Genomic DNA, 27,315 nt, shown 5'->3' with positions numbered 1-27,315 from the left:
GCTCGATAATGCCATTTGAGAAGGGAAAAGATACTTAAAAATATTTAGAATATCGTAATTCAAATATTACTGTATCTTAAAACCGTATCCAAAAGTGGTCAAAGACAAATTTGCAGGAAGTTTGTCGGGCTTTTTGAAATAAATACACTGAAAGAAAAAAAATCGCTACTTCTATAAGATTTTTAATTTTAAAATAAAATTTAAAAGATGTTTTCGTTCAGATTTTTAATGAAAATAGCCATGAAAATAGTCACTGTCACGGTCTTCACGACTTTAAAATCTCTCCCCCTCCCAGCGTTAAATAGTCATCCTTTTTACCCTCCAGATTCTTCATAATCTTTTGCATCTCCTCCTTGGTGGGACAAACTTTCGCCAAAATTTCCTTAAACTGCTTTTCCACCTTCTTTTCGTCGTACTTGTCTCCTTCGATAACCGATTTGTAGTTTCCTGATCGAATTTCGCGATATTGTAGCGCTTTTCCGTACTCATCTTCCACGTTACTGGCCAACAGGCAATAGTGATATCCGATGGCCGAGGTGTCTTTACATCCCTTTAGGACAGTTTCGACTTTTGCGTCACTTTTTGTGTTTCCAATTTTGTGAAAATCATGAAGTAATTTTGGTGCCTGCAAAAAAACCATTTGACTTTTCTGAAATTCATTTGGATGGCACTTACGTAAAAATTTCCATCCGTCGAAATGTAGCGATATCCTTTGAAGAGGCAGTCGATATACTTTTTCAAATCGTCATCAGGTTTGACGTTCATAGAAAACTGTCTTATGTTACAATGACGAAGTTTCGTTGCTTTAGACAAGTGCTTTTTCGCACAAAATGTTGCATAAGTTTCATCTTTTTGTTTGATATTTGAACCCTGAAAAGATAGAATTGCGGTAATTTCAGAAAAATTCTTGTATTTTGAAGTCATACCAAACTTTTGTAGATTTTCTCCGTAACTTCCTTGTGACCATGGTACAACGAACGAATGGTCTTTTTAAACTTTTCAAATACCGGTGTGTACGCTTTGTACAATTGGGCACAATCTGGAGAAGGTTTTATTGGACTTAAAGCACTCGTCAAATCGCTAACTTCTTTGGGCCCATAAGAGTTAAACTTCTCAAAAGCCTTTTGCTGCTCAACAACTCGGCTCACCTGAAATAATGTTGAATAACACAGCTGGAAAAGAACTAGTAACAACCAATTACCGCCATCGTGTTGGTCTTCCCGTCGTAAAGCCCAACTCCTTCGAGGACGCACTTGGCGAAACAGTGCGTCCCGGGATTGTCCGGCTTAAGGTCCCACGATTTGAACCACGTCTCGGCCACGGCTTTCCGCTGAGTGCCATCCTTGGGGGCCCACTCGTCGAAGCAGCTCGTGTACACGTAAAGCGTTTCCTCCGGATTCAACGGAGCCCATGCTGCGAGGCACGTGGAAAGGCTGACTTGAGCAAGAAGCAATAGTTTGATTAGTCGCGACATTGCTGTTGAGAGACTGGCGTCGGCAACTGGCTGTCGCTGGCAGTTATCGAGAGACGGTGCAAAATCGTTGCACTTGAGCAAATACTGCACTCGGCGAGAGTTGATTGTTGATCCTTTTGATTGCGAAAGAGGCACGAGTTGTTTGGAGAAGAACTGCCGTTCTTCCACTTTGCTTATTAAATGCCAACAATGTTGACAGTGTTGCATCAAGTCTTGAAATCAGATATTTTAATTTTTTAGTATAGCTTATCAGAACTAGACCATCAAAAACGACTCAGCTTTCCACTCACATCGTAACGATATAGTGACCTTTTCTACAAACATCTCACCTGATCGTGATCTACTTTCAGTTCACCACATCAACGCCTCTCGCAAACATTCTAGCGATTGTACAGTTTGGCAGCGACCTAGAAATCAAGCTTCAACCACGTAGATCCCCAGATATCTCACATGGCGCCAAAATTACTCATCAATTAAGCAAAACGTAATTCGTAGATTTACAATTTTTTTCTAGTTCGACTAGAGGTAACAAATCAATTTCACCTTTCCACACGTATGTGGGTCTACGCGATCAACGCCGGGTGTGGAATCAAAACTCAACAACACACACACACACACGTCAGATCGATAGCCGAATCGAATCGGGAAGAGGCTGCTGAACCTCGCACACACACACACGCCCGCCTCAAATTGCCGATACCGGTGTTGGAGTATTTTTTGCGGTATTCATATCCAGTCATTGGGGTCACTCGCCCGCTGTTGGCCGCCATGGGAGGTTGCCCACCCCTTAACGCAAACCCCGTATGACCGCTATCGACTCACCTGGAATGTGTTGAGACCCGGGCGTAGGGTTTGCGTTCTTCGTACCCAGCTGAGCTAAAGAATCTACAGCAATAACAAAATAACAAAAACAATCATCCATTGGAGCTTCCTCGCACAATTCATTGGGAATACGTCAGGAGGAAGAACTTTTGGAGTACCGTCATCTGGGGCGAATCGGGACTACAGTCTGAATAGGGACAGCAGTGTTTAGAGCACTTAAAAGTTTTAAATTTGGAAATGGATGCACACATTTTGTTGGTCTCAGTCTGTTCTATCTGAAACCTACCAGAAAAATCAAAATATTGTGCTCTAACATGGTTAAAACTGCTGTCCCAATTCGCCCCATGTGTCCCAATTCGCCCCAGTTGACGGTACATACTTCGAGAAGCCCCCCTCCCCAATTAATAATCATTTGGGTTGTGCTCACATGTCGCATCAGCAAATTTTGTTTTAGTTTTCATAGTTCATGTATTTTTTTTTTTAAATGTTGCGATAGAATACATTTTCTGAGCACATGCAAAGTCTTCATTATCTTATGGATCAAAATAGTCTCTGAAAGTACGCTTTTGAATTTTGTTTTTTTTTTCAAATGTTAAGTAGAACTATAACAAAATATTTAAAAAGGCGATGGATTATTTGTAGACTTTCCCCTTTTATTGATGGACGAAAATTCAAAATTGAATTAAATTAATTTCATGGAAACCCCTTTTCATACAGAATGCTGTTCTTATCTTATATTTTTTTGCGGATTCAGAAATAGAATTCGGAAAAGATCATAAAAAATCGTCCAATTTAAAAGAATTTTCGCTATCACTTCGAGTCAAACATTTCATAAGGGCACAAAAACAAAAACCGTGATTCGAGAAAATCGCTGGCAAAAAGTGGACAACTTGTTTCAATTCCTATTTAAAAAGAAAGCTTGACTGGTGGTATTTTTTCTGATGATACAATAAAACACATCATTATCCTCAACTCTGCTTTAATGCTTCTTAATTTATGTTGATATTCGCAATAGAACTCATAATTTTAAAAAATCTTGGTATTGGGCCCATTTAACTTTCCAGTTGTTGTTCATAATGGGCCCTTTCTAAATGCAATTTCGAAGAGAACTGAAAGGGCACTAAAGTGCCGTCACCTGATTTTTGTTTTTGTTGATGTTTATGGGCCTTTTTGTTTAGATAGAAATAATGACGAATTCAGCGGAAATTTTGATAATTGGTGAAGTTTTGTGATCGAATTGTGTAGATAAGGTATGTGAAACATAAAAATACTTCAAAAGTGTACTGAACAACAGCCGCGGGGTCGTATTAAATATTGTATTTCGACAAAGTTTTTTTCTGCAGAAATCCTTGGTGAAACATAAACTAAACTTTGTTTTGAAGTGAATAAGTGTTAAGAATGTATGAAAAGTTCACTTTGTAACATAAAAGGTCCTTAACCACGAAAAACTAACGAAAAAGAAAAGGGCACATTTAATTTTTTTTTCTGGCTTAGAGTGAACATTGTTATGTGCCCTTTTGTTTTTTTTTTCAATAGGAAATTGTTTGCTATCAATTTGATTCTTTGAGGGCATGTTGGGAGTGTACTAATGAATGGAATAATCCCAAATGTTTACGTTTTGGTTTTGTGCCCTAATGAAATGTTTGGCTCGACTTGTAGTACCAAATGATAGCTTTATTATCACTTATTTGCAACACTGCTCGCAATTATGCAAATAAAATAAACGTTCCTAATTTATCATGAGACAATAGCATTTATTTTCGTTTTTGCATCCATTGAAAAACAAAGGATATAATTGTCTATCATTTATCATAGAATTTTGATTTGAAAGTGTTGCATTACTCATACAATGAACAGATCTTTATTTTAATTTACAATAGAGATTAAACGTTTCGACGAGTTTTTTAAGCAGAGTTTCTACAAATAACAATACATCATTTTATTCTAATTAAAAATGCAAAACTAGCCTTTTTGAAACACTTTATTTATCATTTTTGATAAAAACATCATATTTGTTCAAAAATAATAACCATTCTCGTTCACTAGATTTGCAGACGTCGTAATTTAAGTGGGTTATAATTGGTTTTTCCGAAGCGTTGTCGGCCGGATATTTTTTTTTTAAATAAATTTTGACGAGAAAAAAAGAGTAAAAAATAAAATAAATGTGGAAAGAAGTGTTAACGCAAAATTGGGTTGAATTTTTAAACTTTCCTAAATTGTATTCTTAACCTGAGCAACTCTCTACGAAATCGGCCGATTTCGACCATTTTTATTTTTTGTATTTTTTGATTTGGCTCAAACTTTGTGGGGGCCTTTCTTATGACCAAATAAGCTATTTTGCGTCATTGGTTCACCCATACAAGTCTCCATACTTTTGGCTGCTGTCCATACAAAAATGGTATGTAAATATTCAAACAGCTGTAACTTTTGAGTGAATTTTCTGATCAATTGGGTGTCTTCGGCAAAGTTGTAGGTATTGTTGAGGAATTTTGAGAAAAAAATAGGTACACGGAAAAAAAATTTGCAGATTTTTTATCAACTTTTTTTTTACTAAAACTCAATTTCCCAAAATACGTATTTTTTGATTTTCGAGATTTTTTGATATGTTTTAGGGGACAAAAATCCGCAACTTTTGAGCCATAGAGAAACATGGTCAAAAAATCTGCCACCGAGTTATGAATTTTTGAAAAAATAGTGATTTTTGGAAAAAAATCGAAGTTTCATGCAAAAACAAGTTTGACATTACTTTTTAATGCAAAATTGAATTTGCAATCGAAAAGTACTTTACAGATTTTTTGATAGAGAACTCCGTTTTCAAGATATAGCCACCGAAAGTTTGATTTTAGCGAAATATTTGCAGTTTTTCAATTTTTTAAATGTGCCCATGAGTGACCATTTCTAAAAATATTTTTTTTGAAGAGTTCAGAAAATTTGCTATAAAATTGTCTAAGAGTCATTGAAGATTGGACCTCGGGTTGCTGAGATAGAGCCGCTTTAAGAAAAAGAAACACGAAAATTGAAGTTTTCTTAATATCACCAAAAAAACACACCATTTTCTAATGACGATGTCTCAGCAACTAATGGTCCGATTTTCAATGTTAATACATGAAACATTCGTGAAATTTTCCGATCTCTTCGAAAAAAAAATATTAAATTTTTAAATCAAGACAAGCATTTTAAATGGGCGTAATATTCAATATTTGGCCCTTTTAAAATGTTAGTCTTGATTTAAAAAAATTCAAAATATTTTTTTCGAAAAGATCGAAAAAATTCACGAATGTTTCATGTATTAACATTGCAAATCGGACCATTAGTTGCTGAGATATCGTCATTAGAAAATGGTGGGCTGTTTGGGTGTGACTTAGAAAACTTAAATTTTCGTGTTTCTTTTTCTTTAAGCCGCTGTATCTCAGCAACCCGAGGTCCAATCTTCAATGTCTCTTAGACAATTTTATAGCAAATTTTCTGAACTTTTCAAAAAAAATATTTTTAGAGATGGTCACTCATGGGCACTATTTTTAAAAATTGAAAAACTGCAAATATTTCGCTAAAATCAAACTTTCAGTGGCTATATCTTGAAAACGGAGCCCTTTATCTAAAAGTCTGTAAAGTACTTTTCGATTCCAAATTCAATTTTGCATTTAAAAATAATGTCAAACTTGTTTTTGCATGAAACTTCGATTTTTTCCAAAAATCACTATTTTTTCAAAAATTCATGTTTCTCTATGGCTCAAAAGTTGCGGATTTTTGTCCCCTAAAACATATCAAAAAATCTCGAAAATCAAAAAATATATATTTTGGGAAATTGAGTTTTAGTAAAAAAAAGTTGATAAAAAAATCTGCAATTTTTTTTTCCGTGTACCTATTTTTTTCTCAAAAGTCCTCAACAATACCTACAACTTTGCCGAAGACACCAAATTGATCAGAAAATTCACTCAAAAGTTACAGCTGTTTGAATACTTACATACCATTTTTGTATGGACAGCTGCCAAAATTGTATGGAGACTTGTATGGGTGAACCAATGACACAAAATAGCATATTTGGTCATAGGGAAGGCCCCCACAAAGTTTGAGCCGAATCAAAAAATACAAATAAAATCCATTTCCAGTTTTGGTAGAGAATTGCTCACCTTACAAATAACACATAAAACTGAAGGCAAACTACTTTCAAAAAAGTTACCTAAAATGGCTATAATCTGAAAACGGTACACTTTAAGATTTCACTAGAGTACTTTTTGATTGCAAATATGATTTTACATCGAAAAATGAAGTTAAAATTTTTTTCTAACGATAATTCGATTTTTTGAAAAAAAATTATTGATTCAAAAATGCATAACTCGATCAAAGATTTTTTGCCCGTTCTGGAAAATTTCTGAAAAGTTTGCATTTGATGTCCCCTCAAACATATCAGAAAATCAAAAAATAAAAACAGTGTTTTTTTGAAAATCAATTTTGTTTAGTAGGAAGATAAATAAACCTAAAATTAACGTTAAACTAGAAAATCAACCAGTAGCAACGTTTTCCAATGTAAGAGACTTAGGGGTCATAGTTGACTCTAAAATGACATTCATAGAACACTACAACACAATGGTATTCAAAGCAACGAACATGCTAAATTTTATAAAACGATTCAGCTACAACTTTCAGGACCCCTATATATTGAAGACATTATTTATAGCATATGTACGAATATTGTAGTAACGTTTGGAGGCCACACGTCAAAATCCACTAAAAACGTATTGTATCTGTACAAAAACAATTTTTACTTTTTGCTCTTCGTAAACTTGGATGTACAGTAGAGTGTAACAAAAATGACTTTTTGGCGGACATTCAAGGGTTTGTTCCGGTGGGCATACTAAGCCCAAATCCAAAATATGAGCTGGATTGGACGTAACAGGAGCTGGCGCTCCGCCCTTCAATTTTAAATGGGATTTAACCCGTAAAAAAAGATTTTTTCAAAAATGTCACTTTTTGAGGCATTTTGGCCACTGGAGCGTTTATTTTCAACATCATTGATCCTTGCGCATCTTTTGGTATATATAACATTGAAATTTGGAGAACCCTGGAGCTCGGTACAGACCTTCCCATTTAAGAGCGAGTCCACGAGCAAAGCATACCCATCTCGCATCGACCTCACCAATTTGCCTGAAATTTTCATGGGTTGTTTGTACTTATAAAACTAGCGTCTGGCCAAAATATGAGCACTCTAGGTCAACGGGAAGTGGGGCAAATCGGGACACAAAGTTTGAAAGTTCAAAAACGTCAAAAATCTTAAAAAGGCTATAACTTTGGCAAAAATCAATTTAATTTCAAATTCCAAAATGCATCTGAACGGGCTTAAAAAAAGCAACAAAATGCAGGGAAAAGCATCCCAATTGGTTAAGTCTAAAGGAAGTTATTGGCATTTTAGTGAAAAAATAGCATAATTTTCAAACTCAAATAAAAAAGTGTTCCATCCAGATATCAACTCGGTTCGACCTGCAGCTTGTAGGGGACATCTGGGACTACCATCTGAGACTGAGAACGCTTTGGGTAAGGCAGTTTAACATATTAAATAGACACTTTTACTTTTAGTGAATTTTTTAGTTGTAAATTTTTGTTTGGGGGACCCCTTAGCTCCCATTTTCTGGTGATATTTTTATCATATTCGTGTTTCTGAGACAATTTCACAATAGAAACATGCATAAAAATGTTTGTTTTCATCCATTTTAACCCTTTAAAAATGAAAGTTGGTGGGCATACTAAGCTCAAATCCAAAATATAAGCTTGATTGGACGTAACAGGAGCTGGCGCTCCGCCCTTCAATTTTAAGAGCGAGTCCACGAACAGGGCATACCCCTTTGTATGGGACGTCGTTTGGACCTCACCAATCTGCCTGAAATTTTCAGGGGTTGTTTGTACTTATAAAACTAGCATCTAACCAAAATATGAGCACTCTAGGTCAACGGGAAGTGGGGCAAATCGGGACACAAAGTTTGAAGGTTCAAAAACGTAAAAAATCTTAAAAAGGCTGTAACTTGGGCAAAATTCAATAAAATTTCAAAATTCGAAATGCATCTGAAAGGGCTTAAAAAATGCAACACAATGCAGGGAGAAGCATCCTAATTGGTTAAATCTAAAGGGAGTTATTGGCATTTTAGTGAAAAAATAGCATAATTTTTAAACTCAAATAAACCCTTGAATGCCCGCCAAAAAGTCATTCTTGTTACATCCTTATGTTGATACTATGGCTTGTTATTAGATTTTTTATAATTTTTTAGGGCCGAGGGAGCCGAGGGACAAAACCTTTGAAAATATTTGCATCGACCTTATCCAAATTTAAATATTTCCATGGCTGAGTCTTGACTGTAAAATTCGAAGTTGAATATACAAAAAAAAAAAAGAAAAGTAGTCTGAAAGTAATTTTTAAACGTTTTCAACTATTGACATCAAGAAAAAAAAAAGAAAAAGGTGTTTGATTTTTAGCATTTCAGTATTTGTATATCTCCAATATCTCCATCACAAAAGCAAATATTAAAATGTAAATGTCTCAAGCGAGAACACCCTGAACAACCTACGAGAACCACGAGAAACGGGGCCCCAAAAGAGAGTGAAAGAAGGCCCGCGCAGGTCGTAATTGCCGAACAAGTTTCTGGCCGAAGTAGCGCCGCCACCGACGCCGATTAACGCTGCAGAACAGGTTGAAGAAGTTCTTCGACTTTGTTTGACTCTCCCGCGACTCGCAGGGCAGGCAGTGAAAGCAGCTCTCAGCGCAGTAATTCCGGTGAATGAAGAGAAGTTGGCTGCCTCACACGGAACAGGTGTGAAGAAGATTGTTGTTGTTGCTGGAGCGAGGCAACTTGATGGTTCTAGTTTAACAAGTTCGATTTTCAATTTGGAATGCGGTTCAAGTTTGGAGAGGCAAGTTCAAGTTTCAATGAAGCAGAGTGAGAGCGAACGGGGGAGAGGTTTTATATCGTTAGCGGATTCAAATTTGAGATAATCAGAGTTTATGGGTGAGATTCCCTCAATTACGGAAGTTTATTATGCGGCGAGTGTGGCGTAATACGTGGGAGATGTGGAAGCTTTAAGCAAGAGGTAATGGTTAAATATGAGCTATTGAATTAGAAGAGGTTCTATACCGATTCGTTACGAATCAATTACCATAAGCATTTTATTCTGAAAATAACTTAATCAGAGGAAATGAAATTAGGGAGAATGAGAAATACTGAAATATCTGAATACCTGTAACAATATGGTTCATCAAGAGCCGATTCTTGTGATTTTTAAAACCAGTGGTGGATATGTTTTATACAAATAAAAAATATGTATAGAAATTTATATAATTTCGACACACAATCATTGATGCCCTAGTTGATAATCATTGATTAATGACGATTTCCATAACATTACAAGAAACATAAATTTGTCACCAAAAAGGTTTTTTACTGGTTTTTCATGGTTCTTAAAACCCTCATACAACCTAAATAGGCATTTATGGCCTACTTAAAACCTAAAATGATACTAGGGTAGAGGCACGATGCCGTTAATTTCGTCCAATAAATCAAATTTTCTACCACCCGTGTAAGGCTTCATCCATAAAGTACGTCACGCTAAAATCGGCCAAAATTTACCCCCCCCCTCCCCCCCTTTGTCACGCTTTTCCTATACTTATAACATGCAATGTCACACTTGCTCAGACCCCCCCTCCCCCCCTACCCGAGCAGGGGTAAATAACACGGGAATACCAAATTTTGGTATTACTTGGGCAAATAACAGGGACCAAAATGTGCCCTTGGTTGCCCAGTAATAGATGGTAAAATACCATGAAATCATACCAAGGTCTTGTATGTGGAAGGGCACAACAATACCAAACCATGTTATTCCAAGGGTAAAATAATATCTCAAAATAAAACCATTTCAATACCAAGTTGAGGTCTTCTGGATTTTTGAACATTGCTTGAATACCAAAACTTGGTATTGCCATGGTTTTAATTTTAAGTATTCCCGCGCCCTTGGAAAATCATTTTTTGGTATTCCTGTGGTCTTCCACATACATGATTTTGGTATGATTTCATGGTATTTTACCATCTATTACTGGGCAACCAAGAGCACATTTTGGTCGCTGATATTTGCAAAATTTTCCCATAGTTTCAGAGGAATTTGATAAAATACAGTAATACCAAAAGAATACCAAAATGTGGTGTTCGACCATTGACAAATTCTGCAATTTTGCAATATCAAAACAATACCTTAAATTGGTATGATACCACATTCTGCTCTTGCATAATCCTCAAGACAAATTTTGAAGGGTCCAGGAATACCCAAATTTGGTATTGATACCAGAGAAAGGTATTATTACGCATTTCCCTTGTTATTTACCCATGCTCGGGATACTTTATGGATGACGCCTAATCAGTATTTGCCCACTACTAAAATAAAAATAATTAATGCTTAGAAAGCACGATTTTATTGAAGGGTAAACAATTAGACAAAAATATCTCTACCAATTTTTTTTAAAGGTGTTGTTTTCTGAGCGTGACAGACAAAAACTTCACTTCTCATAGCTAATCAAGTATTATTTGGTTATTTGTTAACTATACTTGTTGTAAAATATACTTTAACCTTTAATTTGCTCCTTTTAATTTATTTTAAACTATTCATTTTTAACTATGATATTACAATTTGAGATTCAATTATTATTTAATGCAAAGTTCGTTTTTCTTGTTTTGTTAACAAGCATTAGTATAGGTTAAGATCCATACAAAGTTACAAAAATAACCATTGCAGTGGGGAACTTTAAGTACCTCTTGAATTTACTAAACATTTGTAGAATCACATATTTGGAACATAATATGGTTTGTTATTTCCCCGTTTAAAATATATTTTGCGCAAATTTCTTAAGTAGACGAAAACTTGCTCTTTTCGATCTTTAAAGTAATAAATTCGACCTGGTTGAAAATTGCAGGGCTGTGGAGTCGGAGTCGGAGTCGGAGCCGGAGTCGGTGGAGTCGGGTCTTTTTGGGGACCTGGAGTCGGAGTCGGAGCCGGAGTCGTCAAAACTCGAACAGCTGGAGTCGGAGTCGGAGCCGGAGTCGGCTAAATTTTATGAGCTGGAGTCGGAGTCGGAGTCGGAGTCGAAAATTTCTGATAACCCGGAGTCGGAGTCGGAGTCGGAGTCATCTTAAATGCAAAAAAAAAATCTTGTTGTTCAGTATTTGCTATAAAACAGCTTAATTTACAAAACTTCTTATATTTTTAACTGTTTTTTTTTAAGTCGTATGCACTTTATTGCCATTTTTTTTAAAAGATTTATCAGATGCCATTATGTTTTTGAAGCTTTTTATTGTGATTGGAAAACTCTTATTGTGTTATTTTACTAAAAACCTGTTTATTCCCTCTTACCCCAAGTATTTCGTATTATAACTTTTTGTAGTCAGAAATATTTAATTGATTCTTGACTGCATCCCTTTCAATTAAAATTTGACCAAATTTAATCTAGTTCTCTCTGAAAAAAGTACACACACAGTCATCTTTTACCCTGATAGCGAATGTCTTGGAGGTTTTAAGTAAATCATTTTTCAGGGAAAAAATACGAGGTACAAAAAAAGATTAAAAATAATAATTGCTGTTTTTGGAAATCGGAAAAAGTCAATGACAGTATAACTCTTCCAACAAATATTCAATCGTTATAACAATCTATTTCAAAGAAATCAAAATGTGCATTTTGTTTTAAACTAAGTACAAAAAAATCAAAGTGTTGCATTTAAAATAATTGAAACTGACAAAAAATTATCAATACAGTTGCAACTTATTTTGAAATAATCATTGAATATGTTAAATATATCGATAATCTTAATGTTTACTATTTCTCTACTAAAATCTGAGAATGTTGATCCTTGACAAACTATTTTAATATCGTTGCAAAAAATCGTTGAACAAATCTCTAGATTTCAGTACCAAAAAGTACACAAAATTATAATATTATTCAACCGGTAATAATTTTCTCATATTGTATGTCCCACGCCAATATTTCGGAAGGTGATTATCATTGCAAATCAATGTACCTAAAAAAATGTTTTATGGAAAGGTCCTTTTAAAATGACCTAGAAAATATTTTACCTGTGGATTTTGGTTTTTATCCAATATTTTGATATTTCATATATTTTGAAGGAGGCGCACGATCATTCATAAAGCTTCGTTTTAGGTGAAGATTCAAGAAGTATTGCGCGCCTCCTTCTATGTATATTGAAAATTTTAAAATTAAAATAAATCAATAATTCCCAAGTAAAATATTTTCTAGGTCACGGATATTTGAAAAGGACCCCTTAATTACCTTTTCCACAGAGACATTTTTTAGATACCTTGATTTGCGATCATAATCTTTAAATAGTAGTATATGCAACAAGTTGCAAAAATAAGTTGTTTTAAGCACGAGTCGTACATTTATCCAACGAGGTTTACCGAGTTGGACAAATACGATGAGTGCTGCAAAAAAACAAGTTTTGCAACGAGTTGCTTACAACATTTTTTGCAATTCCGAAAAACGCTTTTTGAATGGAATTTTATGTCAATTATTCATATGTTAAGTAAACTCACCGTTCAAAACAAAAAAAATATTGAAAAATGTTACTTTTCGATACTAGTGCTGAAAAGTTCAACTTTTGTTTATAAATTTTCCATTTTGTTATTTTTGGTAGGGAAAAGTAGGCCGTTTCGTTTCTCCAGAAGGACAGGAAAAGTTGACAGTTTCACAGCGGAATTGCAAAAAAAACAGTTTAGTTTAAAATTGTTATTTAAAAAACAAGGTGACTTTGATAGACAATGTGCTTCTTATAAATGTCAGCTTAAAAGTGTGCAAATTGAATTCATATGTTAAATCGATCATTAAGGTCAGGTTTCTTTGAATGATTCATTAAAAAAAATGCAATTTGATATTAAAATATATAAGCTTTTTATAATTCAAATGTAAATAAAACAAACAAGCTAATTTGAGGTTAAGTAAATAAAACCCAATTTAATTTCAAAACTGTTCTTCTGAAAATGCCTTCAAAACTGGAGATAGTTTTTGAATTCTGTTTCAACAACGTATAAAACTTGTAACCTAGAAACTTTTTTTCCGTTGATTCTTCCTTGAGAAAAACATAGCAGTTAGAGAGTATTTAAATAATCCTATTTATCAATGTTTTCAAAATAATAGTTAACAAACTTTTGAAACATTTCAAAATATGTGGAGTCGGAGTTGGAGTCGGAGCCAACAATTTGTAGAAAGCTGGAGTCGGAGTCGGAGTCGGAGTCGGCTAGAGTTGGTAGGCCGGAGTTGGAGTCGGAGTCGGAGTCGGTTGGGACTGAAAGCCGGAGCCGGAGTCGGAGTTGGAGTCGTCTAATCTCAGCAAGCCGGAGTCGGAGTCGGAGTCGGAGTCGCTTGAAATATGACCCGACTCCGCAGCCCTGGAAAATTGGGTGTCGTGGTTTGGTTTTAAAATTATAATACAATTCTACCCACTCATAAATCTTCAGGTAAAGTTCTTCAGAAAAAATGATGAATACGTTTCTTATTTTATGATAATTTATAAAAGTTAATAAGTAAATTTCAATTAAATTTTAACACTAACATTTGGAAATACTTTAATGCTTTGCCACTTTTTGTAAAAGAATTTATAAAACGTTACTCGTTTTTATAGTTGAAAAACTTGTGTTCCAAATAGTTATTTCTTAAAATTTTATGCCACGATGTATTTTATCGTTAAGAAAATGTTTCCAACAGTTTTAAACATTAACCCGCATAAACGAGAACCTTAAAAAAACTTTTTGTTAAATGGTTTACTCACCATTTCAGAGATCGTAACCACTATTTGAAAAATGGTAGGAAAACCTTTAAAATACCATATCGGAAATGGTACCCTACCATTTTTCATAAAGTTCGACCATCTGAGATGAGGGTGGTTAGCAACGGTAACCTTAAAAATCTCCGAACAACGTTTCGTTAGATTACCATTTGTGTAATGGTAAAAATAAAGTTAATTTTCGCGTGGAAGCGACCTTTTTCCTCCGGTTTTTACTGTCTCAGAAACGGTTTTTCAATGGTATTTTAAGGTTTTTTTTTCACAATTTTTAACCTTGCTGCTACTGTTTTACAAATGGTTCTTAAATGGTTTTTTAGGGTTTTTCTTGCTATTTTTACCGAGCGCTACTATTTTAGAAATAGTTTTCACACGGTTATTTAAGGTTAATTCTATAATTTTCTCCCAGTTCCACTATTTGAGAAATAGTTTTCAAATGGTTTTTAATAGTTTTTCTAGCATTTTTTACCTACCTAATTTTTACAGAATTGTTCACTTTTTGACGGATAGTTCACAACAATAATATTAAAACTTTTTTGGCTTTAATTCTAGTTGATTGCCGATTCTGTTCGGTTGATCATACTGCCAAAGTCGTCCAAACCTGAAAAAAGAAGAAAAAAATCACAAAGTATCGAATAGAATGTAACATTCAAATATGTGTACTTATCTGATGATTCAAATGATTTCCTTGATTAATAACAATCGTGTGTTCGCATCGATTTTGTTTTGTCGGACGGCTGCCGCCGAATCCTCCAGCACCAGCTGTTCCGTTGTTTCAAGTTCTCCACGGCGCTGAAATTATCAACAAGAAAAATGTAAACAAAGTATCTGGTAAATCAAATGATTTGTTTGAAAATTATACCTGCGCACAAAACGTAGACAACAACCAGCCGCACAAACGTTTCACTTCAGACTGTTTTTGCCTGCGCCAGCCTGCAACGAGTGCAGGTAACGAGCATAGCGAGAGAAGAGAAACGAGAGAGCGCGCAAAGCAGAGTAATGATACTCTGCCTGGCGCGCTCTTTCGTTTCTCTTCTCTCGCTACGCTCGTTACCTGCTCTCGCAAATATGCCGTAAATCCAAAACTATCAACTGTTGAAAAATGATTCGCTCATACAATTGAAATAAAGTAACAATTATCACAAACATGATATGCTTAAAATTGAATCGTCAACGAAACTCAAAGGAATTGTAGCGCATCAAAAGGAACCGACATTTTCGAGCCTTTTTGTTCTTGAGCTCCTCAGTTTGTTTTCTCTTTTTGTTGGTTTAGATTCTGTCAACTAAAATTGGTAAACTTCGGATTGGCTTTCTTTGGCAGCTCAAATGTGGGTAAAATCCAGGGCCAAGTAAGCCAAATGATGTCCACATAACTTGGTACTACTGGTGCAGCTGCACGACGAACACTTCACCGTAAAGTGAATGCCTTTACCATATGGTTCACAAACTCTCTGCCAAAGTTGTCATTCTTCGCTTTTATCAGCCCCACCATCGTTGAGTAGATCGTACACTTTTCCGGCAACTTAGTCAGACAAAATCTTGTTCCGGAAGTTGCCCAAATCCGACTCCAGCACAAACCCAACCCCTTATGAAGCTACAGACAAAAAAGTTTGATTCTTTCATTTGAAAACAAAACTTAGTCAAATTTGGTAAACGCTTTTTGCAAGTTCTAACTATTTTTCAAATGGGTATTTAATGTTTCTATATGGTAATCGTGAATCAATATGAACCATTTGAACTTAAAAACCACCTTATGATTTAGGGTAACCATTTGAGTAAACATCCTCAAATAGTTTTTTAAAGTCATCAAGAAAATAGTTGACCATTACAAACATTCAAATAACTCTATTACTAATGGTAACCATTTGACAAATAGTTATCAAGGTCCGCCAAATAACATTATTACAAATGGTGACCATAACTCATAAGGTTGTTTTAAGGTCCTCACTAGAATTCATATAGTTTTCGTTTATCCGGGAAGATTGACCACATTGGATCTTTCTGCAAGTTTTCAAATTTAAATTTAAATCAAATTGAAAATATGTACGACGCCCAAAGTTTAAGCCCTGATTATATATTATTTATTGAAATCACAAGAGTAAATATTTTTTAAGAAATTAATTTGCCTTTGAAAGGGACAAATCAGACTTTTACCGTACATGGTCATTTGCAAATATTTTTCAAAGCTTCTGTCGCCCCCTTGATTCAAAAAATTAGCAGCCAATTTTTTTTTTCAAATTTTTTAAAATTTCAATGTAAGGAATATATAGGGACCATCCACAAACCACGTGGACACTTTTTTGGAAATCTCAACCCCCCCGCCCCACCCCCCCTCGTAGACAATTGTCCATACAAAAAAAAACTTTTTTGGATGGAGCGTGGACAATCGCCATACCCCCCCCCCCCTAATGTGTCCACGTGGTTTATGGATGGTCCAATATATTTTTTTTTAGCAAAAATGGTAGTGTTAGACCGTTGAAAGTTTTTTCAAAAATAAAATTGTCATTTAATTTTTTTTTATTATTTATTTTATTTTTTTAACAACGGTAGTGTTGTATATTGCGTTTTAGAACATTTTTTAATCTATGGCTTGTAATTTAACTTTTTCATGTTTGGTATGGTTTGAAATTTTGCAGAAAGATCGCTATCAGTTCAGTTCAGCTATCAGTAGAGTTCAACCGAATGTTTGGAATTGATGCATTTTTTTTATTTGCTTGACATAGAATATCAAACTTAATTTTACTATATTTTATTTTACAAAAATAGAAAATATGATGGTTAAATTATATTTCCTTACAATTTTACTAAAATTCCGGTGAACTAAACATAGTAAAATAGGGGTGTATCCCATTTGGCATAATGCCATTTGGCATAATGCCGTTTGGCATAACGCCGTTTGGCATAATGCCGTTTGGCATAATGCCGTTTGGCATAATGGACGTTTGGCATAACGGTCATTTGGCATAATGGCCATTTGGCATAATGATGTTAAAATTTCAAAATAAAGTTAATAATGGAATTGCTTTAAGAAGACCATATTAGGTTGTGATAACTGCCGGCGAAAGCTGATTTTTTTCTTTCCTTAAGATTATTTAAAAACTGCTGGCTACACAGCAAAAAAAATAAATGAATTTTGGAAGGTTGAAAATTTGGTAGGTTGAATATTCCCGCTTTTTTGAGTAATATTACATAAAAAATGTGTAAAAATGTGAACCTGATGAATATTCATCAAAAACTGATGAATATTCATCAAAAACTGATGAATATTCATCAATTCCTGATGATTAGACATTTTTTCGACACAAAATCTGTCACCATTTCCTGATGAATATTACCATCATTTTTTTCTGTGTATGGGTGCCCAGAACTTGAAACGTTTGTTCAAAACGTTGCTCCACATGCTGAATATTGTTCCCAGGGCTATTTTAAGCCATTGACCCCTAGATTGAGCCAAATATGTTCGACATTTATGAAGGTAAATACTTCCTTTAAAGAAAGGGACACTTTCTAAGCTTGCGACAACTGCACAGAATCAAAGTTGAATTTTGGAAAGTTGAAAATTTGGTTGGTTGAATATCACCTCTTTTTGAGTAATATTACCTAATTTTTTTTTTAAACATGTGAACCTGATGAATATTTATCAGAAACTGATGAATATTTACCAATTTCTGATGTAAAATTAATCTTTTTTTTTTACTCAAAATCTGGCACCATTTCCTGATGAATATTACCATCATTTATTTTCTGTGTGCTAAAAAATTTTGAATTTTCCTTCTAAAACTGAATTTTCTTCATTAAACAGGGGAAAATGGGCTTCAACTGTGGTCACAACTCAAGCGAGTTTTCCCTTCTTTTCAAAAAATATTCACCCATATCAGCAGTCAAGAGAGTTTTCCCTTCTTTTAAGAAACTCATTCAACTCATGTTAGTAGTTACACAAGTTGAATTTACCTTTCTTTGAGAAGTGAAAACTTTCTTTGATTTGAGATAACTACTAACATGAGTTGAACTTTCCCTTCTTTAAAGAAGGGAAAAATCTCTTGACTGATGATACAAGTTGAATTTTCCCTTCTTTAAAGAAGGGAAAACTCCTTGACTGCTGATATAGGTGAATATTTTTAAAGGAAGGGAAAACTCGCTTGAGTTGTGACCACCGCTGAAGCGCATTATTCCCTTTTTAATGAAGAAAATTCAACTTTTATCAGCAGTTGTCACAAGCCTACAAAGTGTCCCCTTCTTTAAAGGAAATATAAACCTTGAGTCAGCAGTTGAAAGTTCAGAAAAAATGACCCGCAGCTTTTTTGGGTTAGATCCAAAGCTGAAGACGGTGAATATGTTTCTACGTATATGACAAAGTGGAATGCTTTACATTCGTGTTTACATTTCAAATAAAAATCTCAGTTTTGTGTATATTTGAATGGAAGTAGCGCCACTTGCTGATAAAATATTCAATTAATATTTACCCTGTAATATGAATGAGTATATATTGGTAGGATGTAACAAAATGAGCGAATTTTGCGTTCATTTCAGGTCATGATTCCCTAGATGCACAAAGCCCGAATCCCAAATATGAGCTTGATTGATTGTGACAGGACCTGGCGCTTTGACTTTGAAATTTAAATTGGATTTAAACCCGTATAATCGGTGCGTTTTGGTTTTGAGTTTTTAGTCCCTTATTGATTATTGAATTTGACCTCATAGTTCGTGTTCCAGGGAGCAACCCAGGAACAACCAAGGAACCGAAGAGTGTGCCAAGATCCGTCAAATATTAAGAATGTTACAGATTTTATAACACCACCGCTGAAAACTTCAACTTTTTCTTTAAGCTCTTCGGCCAGCACTTGCTGCTACTGCAGAAAATATTAGGGCAGGCTACTCTCATGTAACCACCCACTGAGAATTTTGCTTGAGCCTCGACTCGATTCGGGCTCGATCTCGAACCAGATCGACTCATGGCTCGAGCCAAAATTCTCAGTGGGCAAGCAAGCTGCCTGAAAAACTGAAGAAGTGTTATAAATTCTATAACATTCAAAAAAGTGCATCGTTTTCTAAATGTTAAGCTTTTAAAATGTACTAAAACTGCTGTCCTCATTCAAACTGTAGTGCCGATTGATCCCAGTCTATGGAATTGACATAATTTTGAAAATTTAATATCATTATGCCAAATGACCATTATGCCAAATGGCCATTATGCCAAATGACCGTTATGCCAAACGTCCATTATGCCAAACGGCATTATGCCAAACGGCGTTATGCCAAACGGTATTATGCCAAATGGCTTTATGCCAAATGGGATACACCCGTAAAATAGTAACGAAAAGTTAAAATTTAATATATCAAATATTTAATTGATTATAATTTGGTTAGTTGTGAGTTTATTTTTCTTTTTAAATGATGAAATATTTTATAATACAAAAAGTTAATGTAACAATAGTTTTTTTTTTAACTTTTACTGTTTCTTAATAAAGATAAAGCTGGCTCTTGTTTAACACCAGCCATTTTCTGCAATTCAACATATTTGGTATTATTCAGGAAAAATATATTTTCATGATGATATTGTTAAAAAAAAAGTTAGTTTAAAAAATCTATCAAATTATAAAAAAAGAAAAGGATTGCAAAACTTTTAAAGGTAAAAAGAAAATTCATTCCAAAAAATATATTTGTAAGCTAAACCAAATATTACGTACCTAAAATCTTGAATCATTTATCTTGGTAAAGTGTATGTGTAAGTGTGTTAAGGTCGTAAATGGTGTCATTCACTCTTAAGTTATGTTATGTTTCACATGCGGCCCGCATATCCAAAATTGCCCGCGAGATTAAGTGGGCATAGGGAAGGTATGGACAATGTTTAATCTAAATAAAAATATACAATTTAAAAAATCGTGTTTTATAGATAACGACTGCATTAATTATGATTTTCAACATCCACGTTTCGACTAAAACACTTTAAATCATTCAAGCGAAATTTTAAATCACTTTCTCAGAACACGTGCTGCAAGTAAAAGTGTTACAAACCATCCGAAAATTTCCCCGCACAAAACCGTCTTGCGCGGCCAAGTTTAATGAAAAGGCGCCTGCACGCGTATGCTCTCGCGTGGGAATGATTAATGTAATTTGCTTCATGTTTTTACCTCAAGTTGTCGATGGCGGCGGCGGCGGCACGAGTACCGAGAGATGATGATGGCACCACGCAGGTGTGTTTTCCCTCTCTGCTGTTTGGGAACATTTAAAAAATCTCGCTTCCGATTCGTTTTCCGCTGCAATCACGATGACGACCGAAAGTTTTTACTTTCTTTTCGGAATTGGAATTTCAAATTTCGAACTTTGCAGTGCTGCACAGCAGCAACGTAGGAGATTTTCCTTTCAATTCGTTTTTTTTGCTCGAGTCCACCCCCAACGAGTTGATTTTTCTTTCAGGTGAACTCTGATGGAAAATGGGAACTATGTGCTCTGAAAATTGAAATTTCAATCATTTTCAATTCATTCTACTTGAACTACTGTTGTCCAGGTGAAATTTGCTTCTTTTGCTTCCTGAAGACCGCACTAAAATGGAACATCATCCTGTGATGGTCAGTTTTCCCGAAGGCAAACTTTTTGCTGTTTTTTGCCAACATTTCCGGAACTTTGCTGCAACACAATAGCATGGCACCTCTTGCCAACCCCCAGGTTCTGCCCTTTTGTGGATAGGCTGGAAGCAATCAAACTTCAATTTACCTGCCCTGATCAACTTTTCCTGGTTGTTTTTCCTCCGGTCTGGCGCTGCCAGTTTTCGCCACACCAAAGAAGCAAAATGTTCTCTTACATTCTTTTCCCGTTTTCCGATGATTTCAGGCATAAACTTTGAAAAGAACAAATTTCAAAGTGAAAAGTAACTTTGTATTCGGAAGAAGTCAACTTTTAACTGTAATTAATATCAAGTTTGTTGTTTTATTAACCCATTAAAAAACTCCCCCAGACTTTTCAAACAATTTGTCCTCTCACTAGAGAAAAAAGCCACAAGAAGGCTGCAAAATTTAATTTCGTGGTTAATAATGCGGTCTCCGGTTCGTCAAAAGTTGTACTCTGTTCGCTTCTGGAGAACGGCGCCTGTTTCGGGTCCAATTTTAGCACAAAAAATGTTTCCGCCACCATTTTTCCATCAGTCAATAGCAGGCAAACCCGCAGCCACCGTGGGTTGTATTATGCATATTTCTGGAGTTACTTTTTGACGGAGTCGTTTGCAGAAATTTTGGCTGGATAAAAAAGGGTTTGGTCAAGAAGGTGAAAATCTGAAGCTCGATTATTATGGAAAATTGGGGGATCTCAAGCGAAAAGTACATGGTAATCATTAATTTTTCATCACAAATTGCTTGTTGTGAGGCTTTGAGAGAATATGTCGGATGTAATTAATACCAGTACATGGTCCTATAGAGGTTGGTTTTGAATTTTGGGTCAACTTGTAAATGGGAAATTGTCTTAAAGGATGCTTGAAAGCTATTTCACATCAATGCAAATTTTGTTTCTAGTTTTTGTCTCCCCTTTTAAAAATATGGTAAAAATTGCTTAAATTAAAATGTTTATGTTACAATTTACTGTTGAACGATTATTTATTGTGTTCAAGATCAATTTAGGCACTTTTGCAGTTAATTTTATTTTGTAAATTCATGGAAATACGGCAATTTTTTTTTGACATTTGCATAACTGTAGTAATTTATAGAGAACTTTTTTTAAGATTTCGGAAATCGACTTTTCATTGTATTTTTTTTATTTGTCCATCTGAAGAATGAATTTAGCGTGACAACAATATTTCTGCTTCGGAGAAGCATTAAGCAGCTTTGGTGTCAAAGCAATTTTTTTCTGTCTACGTCTTTGGCTTTGTCGATACTAGGGTGGTCCCAAGTTTTCTCATTTTTTTTTCAAAAGCTATCTCCGCACCCTGATGAGATAAGAGCATGCACAACTTTGTTGTAGACATTAAATTTCCTTGTGAAAAAGTTTTTTTTTCTTTCTTGTATTATTTTTGGCAACATTGGTGTCTTCGGGCCTATTTAGAGCAAAAAACAAAAACTTCTTTTGAAGAAAGAGGGTTGTTTAAAATTTGAAAGCCAGTTTGATTAGAAATAGAATAATTTGATTATTCTCAAATTTTCTTCAGTTTACTTGATTAACAAACGTTCTTTTCAAAATTATTTTCAAACTTGAAGCATGCGAAAACCTTTGAAAATTTGAAACGGCAAATTTTCCCTTGAAAACGCTCAGATCGATTATACTTGTATAAGCAAACTTGACATTTTGTAAAATGTGAAACGTTTATGAAATGAAAAATTGATTTAGATTTGATTCAGAAAGTTACGGCTTATTTTAAAAATGTTTAAGTTGCGAAGTGAAATTTGTTAACTATGAATTGGAAACAATCTTTTTAGTGGATTGAAGTAGTTTTCTGAAATATGATTTTTTTTTAAATTTTCTGCACGTATGTATGTGACCTATTAAATTGATCTTATACTTGAAATTTTATTTGTATGTTTATTCTTAGGCTAAAACTCTGGTCAGGTTTGATCATTGTTTTTGTTAAATATTTTTAATAGTTTTAATTTAATAGAATATAAATAAAGGGTTATGCAAAGTATTCAATACTTAACAAAAATACAATTCCAAAATTATGTTTTGGAAGAATTTACATTTTGGAAATTTACAATATAAAATGAACTGCATGTTTTACATTACAAGGAATACATTGAAGAAAAAAGCAAAAACTGCTCGAATGGAAGAGTTCTATTATTTCTTTGTGTAAAACTGGTTGATCAGATCAGATCAGAAACCTGGAATATTTTTTTTAAATCAGAGGTGCTCAAAGTTTTTGGAGGCTGAGCCAAATTTGAAGTTCAAATGAGCTTGTGAAACAAATTTACAAAAAATGCTATTTAAAAAATAAATTAGGCTATTTTAATTTCAATGATTTAATTTCTGTTATTAAAAAAAATGTCAATTCAAAATAATAGAAACCAGTATCAGTATTGTTGATTTCAGTGTTCCCATGAGCCTAAGCCATCGGCTAGGCTAGGTTCATTTTTTTGGTTCAGGTTCACACCACACATCGGCTAGCATCGTCGGCTCAGGCTCACCGAGTGCCGTGAGCCTTGGTTCATTTGGTTCAAACCAGGCGAGGCTAACCAAAATGAACCATTGGCTTGAACCTGGCTTGAACCTGATCAAAGATATTAGGCTAAACGGCAAGTTTTGTTACACCGTGACACTGTTCAACTTTAAATCTACACCATAACATTGTTACACCGCAACATTCGTTACACCGTAACATTCGTTACACCGTAATAGTGTTACACCGTAACATTGTTACACCGTAAAAGTCTTAAACCGTAACATTATTACGGTGTAACGAATGTCACGGTGTAATGAATGCTACGATGCAACGAATCTTGCGGTGTAACAATGTTACGGCGTAACAAATTTTGCGGTTTAACAATGTTACGGTGTAACGAATGTAACGGTGTAACTAATGTTGTGGTGTAACAATGTTACGGTATAACGAATGTTACGGTGTAATGAATGTGACATTGTAATATTGTTACACAATAATATTTGTTACACAGTAGCATTATTGCTATGGTTTTCATTAGCCTGGTTAGCCTGGCTTAAGCCATGGTTCATGGTTCACTGAACCAGGATTGAACCACAAAGGGAGGTTTAAGCCGAACCAAGTTTATAAGTGAACCTAGCCTAACCGGTTCATTTGGGAACTCTGGTTGATTTTATTGTTTCAGGTATTTAAAAAAAATAGATTTAACCAATTGGGATGCTCTATCCTGCATTTTGTTGCATTTTTTAAGCCCTTTCAGATGCATTTTGAATTTTGCCCAAGTTATAGCCTTTTTAAGATTTTTGACGTTTTTGAACCTTCAAACTTTGTGTCCCGATTTTCCCCTCTTCCCGTTGACCTAGAGTGCTCATATTTTGGCCAGATGCTAGTTTTGTATGTACAAACAACCCCTGAAAATTCCAGGCAGATTGGTGAGGTCGATGCGAGATGAGTATGCTTTGCTCGTGGACTCGCTCTTAAATGCCATTTTTTTTGAAGTTTATATATTTTTGCTCCTGGTTTTTCAAGCCAATTTTTTATAATGCTGGAGGGGTGGGTTGATCAACGAAAGCTTTGTAAAATATTTGCAACAAACTTGATCCTCCGATTTCCACATTTTGTCTGCCTGAATCAGTTGGTAGTCAATCAGATTCGTTATCTAACTATAATGAGTTCGAATCCCGAAGTTGTAAGTTGAAGGTTGAAGTTTGAAGGTCAGTTCATAAAAGTGTAATTATGACTTGCAAATTAATAAAGAAAACTTATATTTTTGCAACTATTACAGAATTCTACCTAAGTCAAACTTGAACGTTTTTTAAATATTTCCAAAAATGTTTGATGAAAGTTTTGACGATATTTACTAGTTTCACTCACATGAAAACGTGTGAAATTATAATTTTTTCGAACAATTTATTTGTATCCTAAAGTGGGGATCAAAATTTTGGTAAAGCATAAGTTTTTTTTATTAACAAAAAATAATAAAGATTAGCATATAAGTTTAAAATAAACCTTAATTTTGAAAAAAAATATAAAATCACTTTACAAGTGGTCAACGGGCCATTTTACATGATCATTCAAAATGGGTCCGCGGGCCACAGAAAAACACCTCGCGGGCCACGTTTGGCCCGCGGGCCATACTTTTGTCACCCCTGTTTTAAATTATATGTTATGTTTTAAAACATATTTTAAATTAATTGTCAAACTATAATGGGTTATTCCTAGCTATCTTTTTCAAAAGGTGCTATGTACATAGGAAATCCATGGCATATTATTTGTTTTGTAATAATACTCTAGATTTTATAAGTTTTTCCGCAAATCAATATGGGATTTTTGTAGATAATATTTATAAATCAATTATAAACATTGATTCATTGATATGGTCTTAATTTTTTTTAGGAATAAAATGAATACCGACATTTTTTACAATCTTTTTTGCTTTAAGAAAGCACCTTATTGCGATACCATCAAAATATAAATTTGTTTGAAATCGTTTTCTGAAGGTATTGTTTTGGCTAGCAAAAATTTTTTTATGGTTATTAAAAACATAAAATATTCAAAGAACTTTGAAGAAGCTTTTTAATAAGTTTTCATAATCCGAAAAAAATGGAAAAGTTCATGATAAACGCTATGCCTCATTCTTATTGAAGAGCACATTTGTACTTCAGTTACGTCTTCGTGTGATGGATGACGCGTAATAATTACCTGTGAGTTCACTGAAGTCCAGTCCTGTCTTGGAAACGCTGATGCCACCACGCCAGTCTTCTTGCGTTTAATGCCCTTAAACGGTCCATCGGGGGCCCAGCCAGACCCTGCACAACTCAAAGGGGGGGAATACCCCGAAGAATAACTGGAAAATCAGGCCTATTCGCGCGGGCATTAAAGAGCAAGAAGGGAAAAGAGGTCGAAGTCTTAGAGGAACGGTTGTAAGAATGGTCTGGCTTCTATCTGTGGGATCCAGGTGAAACCATGCAAAAGTTAAGCCTCTTTGCGAGGGCTCCGTTCTCTCTGTCGTGTAATGGTACTTAACCAGGTGAGCTTCGGCAACGAAGCAACGAACTTGAGATGCAAATTTCTTCTCGTTTTGCTGATGGGACAAAGTCGTGAACGATCGTCTTCGAAGGACTCTACAGAACTGCTAGAAGTACGAATATTCGCGAGCTTCTTTTCCCCTAACCACTCCCACTCTATTAGAAGATCTAATCGAGGTGGTTGGCATCAAGAAGACTTCCTGCTTCGAAGAGTTCACCGATGCAGCATCCATTCCTTTCAGAACATGCTGCAACATAAGCCTTGAGGGAGAAAGCATCTCGAGTTAGTTATTCATAAGTGTGTACAGCATCTTTTTGAGGCAGCAACTTTTTTTATGCGGAGATGAGGTCAAGAGAAAAACGGTTGGCCACCGTCGTCGTCTTGGTTGGCACGTTCGTCAGCCTCAACCACACAGCCCAGACTATGCACGATGGATGTTTCTTCTGCCATTCAGTGTGGCGCATATTATACGTTTATTTGCAATTCATAGCGGACACTGTGCCGGAGTAATGATGGCCACTCGAGAAACGGGCACGAGCCAGCCAGCGTGGAATTCGGGGTACATGTTTTGGGTATGAAATTGGATGGTTTTGTTGGATTTTGCTGCTTGTTTAGGTCAATTGGTGAAGATGGTGCGCAGGAATTGTTACTCTTCTATATTGAAGAACACGTTTTGAGCCTTATGTTTGTTTAATATGTGTTTATTATACATTGAAAAATACATAGCTTATTTCCTAAAATTTCCTAAAATATGCTGGAACATATTTTTTTTATTTAAAGATTTTTCGCTAACGAAGCAGGGTAGTTCAAAACAATGTTTTAACATTTTTCTGATGAAAATACGTAAATGAAATACGATATCATTTTAAAAGGTCATAAGCCTCCCATTTTATTTTTGACATTCAAAATGATTGTTTAATCAGAAAAAATAAATTGTTGCTTACGTCACTTAGTTAAAGTTAGCCAATTGTTAGTTTTTAAGAGCGAGTTATGAGCAAGGCATACCCATCTCGCATCAACCTCATCAAACTGCCTAAAATTGCAAAAAGAAAAAAAAATCTGTATTTAAAGAAAAGTTAGATTAAATTTCAAAATTCAAAAAGCACCTGAAAGGGCTAAAAAAATTAAAAGGGAAGTTCTATGTATAAAATAAATACTTTTTCTTTCATGGAATTATTTTGGTCTAATTTTTTGCACTCATGTCAAATTTTCTGATGTTTTTTTTTTAAATCATTTTCGTGTTCCTGAGTCAATTTTGCAATGGAAACATGCATAAAAATGTTAATTTTTGTCCAACCAATCAATCAAAATGAAAGTTAAAAAATATTAATTGAATGTTGCCTTAGTTACTGACATTTTATAATTTTCGATGATTTTTGGCGATGTCCATCAAAAGGATAAGCCCTGTTCGTGGACACAATCAAAGCAAATTTGTAGAAAATAGGCTGTTTTCTCTTTCTCGCAGGATCTGCGATGATCTTTTCAAGAAAATAAGCTTTGTCATTACTTCTACAGGTAAACAATGTCACGTTTATAGCAAAAAATTAAATTTAAGTGGCTAAAACTTGTCAAACAATGCACCAAATAAAATT

At 34.8% G+C, this 27,315-nt stretch overlaps 2 protein-coding genes across 2 annotated transcripts in view; one reads left to right on the top strand and one right to left on the bottom strand.

The window, feature by feature from the left end:
• The window catches only part of LOC120416870 (mucin-3A), a 200,331-nt gene that overhangs the window by 14,571 nt on the left and 158,445 nt on the right, over positions 1-27,315 (top strand). The gene's annotated exons all lie outside the window — the stretch shown is intronic.
• LOC120416877 (37 kDa salivary gland allergen Aed a 2-like) lies at positions 199-1,505 on the bottom strand. Its single transcript, XM_039578771.2, has 4 exons — positions 1,202-1,505; positions 927-1,148; positions 676-870; positions 199-625 (listed from the first exon to the last, which is right to left on the bottom strand). Exons 1-4 carry the CDS (start codon positions 1,472-1,474, stop codon positions 266-268), a joined length of 1,050 nt encoding a protein of 349 aa, XP_039434705.1. The 5' UTR covers positions 1,475-1,505; the 3' UTR covers positions 199-265.

Source organism: Culex pipiens, chromosome 2 (genome assembly GCF_016801865.2).
Source record: "Culex pipiens pallens isolate TS chromosome 2, TS_CPP_V2, whole genome shotgun sequence".
Classification (NCBI taxonomy): domain Eukaryota; kingdom Metazoa; phylum Arthropoda; class Insecta; order Diptera; family Culicidae; genus Culex; species Culex pipiens.
Note: the sequence above shows the minus strand (reverse complement) of the source record. Positions and strands in the feature narration are given on the sequence as shown.

Coding starts and splice junctions, on each gene's coding strand:
- LOC120416877 (XM_039578771.2), bottom strand. CDS start 1,474: ATGTCGCGACTAATCAAACTATTGCTTCTTGCTCAAGTCAGCCTTTCC. Junction 1,149..1,201: donor GGAAGACCAACACGATGGCG/GTAATTGGTTGT, acceptor ACATTATTTCAG/GTGAGCCGAGTTGTTGAGCA. Junction 871..926: donor AGAAAATCTACAAAAGTTTG/GTATGACTTCAA, acceptor CTATCTTTTCAG/GGTTCAAATATCAAACAAAA.